At 45.4% G+C, this 7341-nt stretch overlaps 1 protein-coding gene across 1 annotated transcript; it reads right to left on the bottom strand.

Moving 5' to 3' along the window:
- Positions 1 to 258: 258 nt before the first annotated feature.
- CCDC177 (coiled-coil domain containing 177) lies at positions 259 to 6385 on the bottom strand. The gene is made up of 2 exons (XM_029598796.1): positions 5935 to 6385; positions 259 to 5120 (listed from the first exon to the last, which is right to left on the bottom strand). The coding sequence occupies exon 2, from the start codon at positions 5100 to 5102 to the stop codon at positions 3198 to 3200; it is 1905 nt and encodes a 634-aa protein (XP_029454656.1). The 5' UTR covers positions 5103 to 5120; positions 5935 to 6385; the 3' UTR covers positions 259 to 3197.
- Between the last annotated feature and the right edge of the window lie 956 nt (positions 6386 to 7341).

Below are 7341 nucleotides of genomic sequence, written 5' to 3'. Positions count from 1 at the left end.
GCCATAACAGAAACCTATTCTATAACTCAGTGAGAGCCACAGAAATACTCCATAGAATTATTTTCTTGAAATACATAGCAGCTCTTTCAGACAGTAACTCCACATTTAAGTGATTGGTGAAGACAAAGTTATTGCAAGTTATACGTGCAGTAGATTCCATAAAAATAATTGTTTTTCACATTCACAGCATTAATTAAAAAAACAGTGCAGCCGTGCACAGCAATCATGGAAGTTTTGGGGTTTTTTCCCTGATTTACTGCAGTGGCTAAAGCTAGATTTGTAATTGTAAGCTGTACTCCAACAAAGCCAACTGGGTAGCTTAAATGCTCCCTGCAGGTGCACTACCCTACAACATTGGAGAATAAAGCAACTTTTCATTAAAAAGTGATTTCTTATAATGTGGGGCTTGGTGTGTGCCAGAGAACTGTCAGCTTCCTTAACCTGAAGCTCACCAACCTCTGCTGAGCCAATCAGGAAGCCTGATGCTCCCTGAGCAATCCCTGATAGGCTCAGGAGGTTACCAGGAAGCCAAGTGCATGGCAACCAAACGAAAGAAAGCAAAGGACTGGTTGGATGCAACCTTTTATTAGAAAGATATTTTCTCAGTTCAAGGGTACATAGCATTATACACCTGCAGAGAGCATAGGCTGAAGTGCTGCTTTGAAGTTTCCAGGTGCAAGAGATTCTTCAGAAAATTATCTTTCCTTCCACCACCTACCCCCGCAAAGAAAAACAGGCATCTTAGATCAATAAAAAAATATTTAAAGCATAAAAAACAGAATGTTTGGCCTGCTCCTATTAACCAGTCTCAAACCAATACTTGTAAACTCCAAAAGCTAGGGTGTGCAGATAAGGTAATGGACAAAAAACCCCCAACAACCCAAGTGCTAGGAAACAGCTTAAACAGTATCATACTCACTGCTACAGAAAAATTGTCTCCCCTCTCATTCTATGTGCAAATAAATCACAAAACCTGGAAGCTCTTTTCAGAAGTCCGTCACATCACAAGTGCTCAAAGTAATAGTTGATTCCTGCTAAATAATGTGTCTCAGTGCAGGAAAACATGAAATTAAGTATGCATCCAAAAAACAATCACAAATTGCTTGTAATGTATAGTTCCAGCACAAAGTATAGTGCCACTCCTCATAATTCTATACTGTAATGAGTACAACATAATAGAAGTTTACAATAAAATGCTTACAGCCGGATGTAGGAACTGGGCAAAAGTAAGGTATAAATGTGCAAAATACTTGCAAGTCAGTTTGCTTGCAGAAATTTGGACTAGCACATCTTTTGCCCAAGGAATGGATTTCTTGCAGCTTCTGAAAGGGAAAAAATTACACAGAAAAATGTTGAAAAAGGGAAAACTTCTGCAAAAAGTGCTTCAGGACTTTTGTCCATAAGTGCCACAATGATATATTTCTTTGTGAAAGCAAACTGACTTTAAGGTTTTTGCACTGATTTTTCCTTGTTTGCCAGAAATTTAAATCTGAACCCAAGTTTCAGAGTTTAAAATAAATTCAAAAGCTACTGTTCCAGCCAATCAGATCACAACTTTGCTACTCGATGCACCTTGTTTGGTGATCTAGACCCTTTTAAAACTAGCAGGACATGTGGTTAAGGCAAAGCACATATTTGAAGCTGATTTTGTTTTTCTCCATGAGTCATAAACTACAAACACTGGGCTAGCCCCTTGCCCACCTCTGACACAGCATTCCGAACCAGTTTAGAGGTGGCAGGAAAAAAAAATATTTACAATTTTCAGAATAGCTTAATTTTTCCAGGTATCCCAACATGTAATTTGATTTAGTTTTCTCTATTAAACCGTTATTCCCTGTCCCCATCCTCAGCAGTTACTACACTTTCTCAGGCTAGGAGATTATATCTGCTTTTAGTAATACTGAGCCTTGCTACTGCTGGGGCTTACTTATGTTTAGTTAAGAAAGCAGGGCTCAACTCACTGCTAAACTCAGCAGCAGTGTTCGTAGTATCTGATCTCATGAAAGATGGTCCAACAATATGAAAAGGGAAAGCAGTCACTACTGATGAGAGGACAAGCAGGGTACAAGCAAGAGGTTGTGGCTGGTCTGCATATTTCTCCCTGTGGTTTCTCTCCAGATCAAGTACATCGGAGTATTGCTCCCCCCTTCTTTTTGGCTGTGATGTAAGTGCAGGGTCTGAGCTATGAGATGAGAATGTCCCTTCTTGATCTTTGGACCGAGACTGAGAACCCATGGATTAGGGGGAGAGAAGTTAAGGCCCTGGCACCCACCCTCTTTGGGGACAAGTTGAGTGGGCAAGTAGCCCAAGAGGTAAGAGCAGCAAGTTGAGAACCTGGGAAGCCAGCGTTCAAATCCTGCTGACACTCCTCGAGGCACTGAACAAGTCACTTCACCCTCCGCTGCCTCAAGGACAAACTTAAGGCCTGATCTGCTAAGCCTTGACTCCCATTCGGCATCTATAAGAAAAAAACGCTTCATAAATCAGGCCCTTAGATGGTAAGCCCTCTGGGGACGGGGAAATACTAAATGTACCTGAATGTAACTCACCTTGAGCTACCAATGAAAAGGTATGAGCTAAACATATAGATAAAATAAATGAAAATTATTTAAAGGATCATTGCCAAAACAGGATTAAATCCCCTGCAAAAGAAATCAACACACGTCAGAAAGCATACACAGAAATACAAGAAGAAAAGCGCATTCCCACAGAAACAACAAATCACATTAAAAGTCAGAATAGCACTGAAACATCAGAGGAGGGCATATTTGAGAGTAGAAATTACTTTCCTCCGCTTCTTCCATTGTGTAAAATCACTCTTGTGCTCTCTTGTAGTATAAATCCATTAAAAAAATGTTCAGATGTACCACAGATTGAAGAAAAGGAGGATGCTGGGGTACACAGGCAGTGGAATGGGGTGTTCCACCTCCCCCGCTGGGGCAGGTGAGTCTTGTATTCCAGGCTTATGTCATGATGCCCTCACCCTACTTATAAAGATTTTGCTAAGCAGTTTTTGTTTCTTTTATGCACCATACCAAAGATCACTCTCAAAATAAGCTCAGATAGCTACAAAAATAGCTGCCAGTTGGTCCCTTACTTATAAAAAGACAATAAAATAAACAAAAAACATCAACACAGAGAGATTCTGCAGCTGAACAAAAGATACTGGTATACTTGCATTAGACCCAAATGAACTTTTATTTTTTTTCCATGGAGGCTTGTAGTACTGCTTCAAAGGCCATCTTATCAAACGTGCGCACACTGGTCTCCTCCCGTACCTTGTCCCGGACATGGAAAGATGCTCGGGCAACAGACCTTGCATTGTCCAGAACGGTTTTCTTCTCCTTGAAGATGTGCTCACTGCGTTCCAGTTTCTTCTCGATAGACGTGACAAGCTCCCTACGCTTGAGGGCCTCATGCTGTTCAACCTTTTGCTTGTTCATCTTATGCATCTTCTCCTTCTCCAGCCTGCTCTGGACCGCCTTGCGAGATTTCTCTTGGACCACCTCCTCGGCAACCTGGGCAGCTTGCTGGATCTTCCTCTCTGCAGCTTTCGCCAAGGCCTCCAAATGCTCCTTTTGTTCCCTTGCCTTCTTCTCCATCACCATCCTCGCCCTCTGCATCTGGGTTTCCTCTCTTCTGGCCTTCTCCTTCAGCTCCTGGTTTCTTTTCTCCAAGAGCTGCTCAAAGTTTTCCTGAGTTCTGGTGAGGCTGAGTTCCAGGGATTTCTTCAGTATCTCAGTTTCCATGACTTCTTGCTTGGTGATCTCCTTCAAGGTGGCTTCATGCTTCAGTTTCTCGGTTTGGTTGAGTAGTCTTCTCTCTTTCTGCAGTTGCAGTTCTTTCTCCAGTTTCTTCTGTTCAGCCGAGGTCAGTTTATCACATAGAAAATGCACCTCTTGCTCCAAAGTCTCCTTCCTACATTCCTCCTTTGCTTTCAGGTTATGCTCCTGATGCATTTTCTTGTGCTTTTCTTCCCGTTTGGCTTGCTCCAGCTTCTCTCGTCTCATCTTTTCTTGCTTGCCTGCTTGGTCCCGCCACCTTTCCTCAATCAGCAGACACTGCTTCTGCTTGAGTGTAGCAGCATCGCTCTGCTCCTGGGTCAGCTTGCATTGCCTTTTGGCGATCTGAGTCTCCCACATCCGCTGGCACTGCAGAAGGGCCCTCTGTTTCTCCTTTTCCTCTTGCTCATTCCTTAACTCAGTTTCCCGCCGCAGGGAGTCCCACTGGAGATGCGCCATGTACCTCTGATCCTTCAGGATGGTCTCTTCCTGGTGTCTGGCTATCATAAGGGCAGCTATTTTCCGATCCCTTTCTGGCAGTTCTTTCAGACCTCTCTTTTTTACCTCTTTCACTATCTTCTCCACTTTCTTAGTAGTTTGAGGGGAATGACTCAGATCCCCCAGGCTGAAACTTCGACCAACTAAGGAATTCATGGTGGCCACTGTCTTAGTCCTGGGGCCCACTTTTGCAGATTTTTGTTTACAACCGTCCACACCAAAAGAAGAGGAAGTCCCCGATTCCGAGGACGAGGTGGTGGAAGCACCATTCTTTCTCTTTTGCAAGGAGTCCAAGGAATGGCTTTTGGTCCTGGGGGGCTGCGGTGTGCCGTTGGCAGCCGCTTTCAAGGCGATCTTGGTGGCGGGAGAGGAAGGCAAACTGCTCATCAGAGGACTGAAAAGCCTTCTCTTTTCCTCTCGGATAATCCTTTCCCTTTCCTCTCGGCATAGCTGCAGTTTCCTCTGCCGGTCTATCTCGTAGACCTCGAAAAGGCCAGCTGCCACCCTCATGGATCTGCCAGGGGCTTCTTTCACCAGGTCATTCAGGCTCCGGGGAAGGAGCTCCACAGGTTTAACCATGCACCGGGCACAGGCCTCCAGGGACCGGGGGCTTGTGAGCACATAGCGACTCCCCTCGGCTTCCGGACAGTCAAAATTAAAGAGATCCAAGTGCAGCAGAGGGGATTGCTCCCTTGTGCTTCCCAGGGCGGAGGCATCAGCTTTCAGATCCATTCCGTTTTGTGCTCCAACTACTTCACAGCCTCCTATGGCACCTTCTCCTCCGGGGTCTTTGCTCTGATCGTCCTCCTCAGGATTCACCATACCTGATGATCCAGAAAACTGGGTCATTTAGAGAGAAGAGAAAAAAATAGTAAGACATAAAAATAATCCTTTTTAATCTACCAGGATTATTGCCCTGTAAAATAAATACATGATACAATTAATGACAAAGCAAAGCTCCTACTTAGATTAGGGGGGAAAAAAAGAGGAAAACGCAAGGATTCATATACAAAGGAGTGGAATGCATTTCGTTTGCTTATTGTTTTATAGGATTTAATGCAACAAATGCATGCTGGAAGTTGTAAAGTCATGGCTGGAGGTGTTAAATTTAATCACACGCCGACATCTGGGATGCAGAGCCGTATTCTGCAGGTTCATCCAGGGAGAGCTATGACGCGCTGCTACACTAAGTCTGTTTTGTGCTCTCCCTGTGCCCTGGTGGCTCCTCGTTTAGGGATCTTGGGATGTCGGTGGCATTGTCATTCAGGTTTGGGGCGAGGTCTGTATTGGAACAAGGGATTGAAAGGAAGGAGGTGATCAATCAATTCCCTACTCAATATGAAACGCACGAAAACTAGCTGCGGTTATATACAACGTTTGATACCTTTCCTTTGCCAAACCCCATCCTTTCTTTGATAAGAGATTGGTCACATTAGCTATTAGTGCATCCGGTTAAAGTGGCCACCCGTGGCCAGCACGCACCAAGCTCCACCGACGGAAGCACTCTCCTTTTCCGATTAATCGGTAATAAAAAAAAAAAATCCACTGCGAGCTGCGATCTATTGTCATTTAATGACGGAGTTTAGCAAATCAAAACATTTTCCGCTTGGAATTACTTGCGGTATTCACAGCTCTGGACCATGCAAGGACTTACTTGCTTTGCTCTCTCATCAGCGCCCGGGCTTTTGTCACCTTGCCGCCTCTGTTCAGTACCAATCTGTCTCCCGCAGGATCGGGTTACAGCTCAGCGGCTCCTCCATCGCTCCCAGCAAACCCCGCGACTCCCATCACCCTGTGGCCTGCTAAACCGGGAACAAAAAACAAAAGAAAGAAAGAAATCCCTGCGTGGTCTTCTCCCACCTCCTCCAGACTCTGTCTTGGGGAAAAGTGCGGCGCGGTTCAGCCTGCACTGCAGGCTTCCACTGTCGTCGGCTGCCTGCAGTTTAGAAAGGAAGCGTTTCGCTGGTGCACAAATGCCTCGAGCAGCCGGTTTGCCGGGTCAGAGCTGGGCCTTTTCCCTGCAGGTAGAGGGGGAAGGAGTTAGCTACACCTACGTATGGTGGAGTCGAGTCGCCGAGCTGTGCACGCAGAAATGCAACGCGTCTCCTTCGGATCTAGTGTGGGGTGGCTTCGTGGGAGGTGCTCTGTTGCAGGATCAAAAGAATCGGTTAGCATGCAGTTACTCGTTTTAACTCTTTTGAGAGTGAATGTGAATAAATAAATATCCCAGTCCATAGCAAGATGAATGAAGGGCATGACTTAAATTGTCATGGCCCGCCCCTAGGTGGTCAAGGACACATAACCCAGCCACCACCTTTGCCTCCCCTTCTGTAGTTTTATTTGAAAGAGGGTTTGGGACCCCCTGTGGTGAGAGTCTGAGATGGAACACAGCCCATGGTGCAGAGCAGGGTGGAGGGGGAAGTAGGGCAATTAGCATAGCAAGTCCGGTTTGTCACAACAGGTAAGGTGGAAGAGAGACAGAAAAGGTAATAAAAGGACCATGCCAGGGCATAGGCAGACAAATAGCAGCAGAAGTAGGAGAGAAGCAGGGAGGCAGTGGAGGTTTTCAAAGTTCTTCAGAGGTTCAGCAGGGAATCCTGTTTGTTTCATTTAATATAAGGACACTTGGGGCATTGCTTATAAGGACTGAGGAGTATTGGTGCACTACCAACATGAAGATCCCATGGTCAGTGTGCCAACCTGGTTCAAAATAAGGGCAACAGGGGAAGGAGATTGGTCCACGGATCAGCGGATGAAAAGCAGCTGGATATCAGGTACATGGGTTAGCCTGTGGAACAGTCCTTCTGATTGGGAAGCAGGCTAAAATGACCCGAAGAAGGTGACTGTGTGTGTAGCACATGAATTTATGGAACTAGATCAACTCAATATACACTGGGCAGCATGTTTTTTCTGTTGCCACCTGATGTTACGATTTTCACTGCATGGCATTAGAGCCCGAGAAACGGTAAAGTCTGGGATGGGAATAAAGAAGAAGCAGATAGAGTCTTAGGATGGCAAGGGACCAGAAAGAGATGCAGACAGAAGAGGAAAAGCGAGGGAC

Source organism: Rhinatrema bivittatum, chromosome 4, assembly GCF_901001135.1.
Source record: "Rhinatrema bivittatum chromosome 4, aRhiBiv1.1, whole genome shotgun sequence".
Taxonomy (NCBI): domain Eukaryota; kingdom Metazoa; phylum Chordata; class Amphibia; order Gymnophiona; family Rhinatrematidae; genus Rhinatrema; species Rhinatrema bivittatum.
Note: the sequence above shows the minus strand (reverse complement) of the source record. Positions and strands in the feature narration are given on the sequence as shown.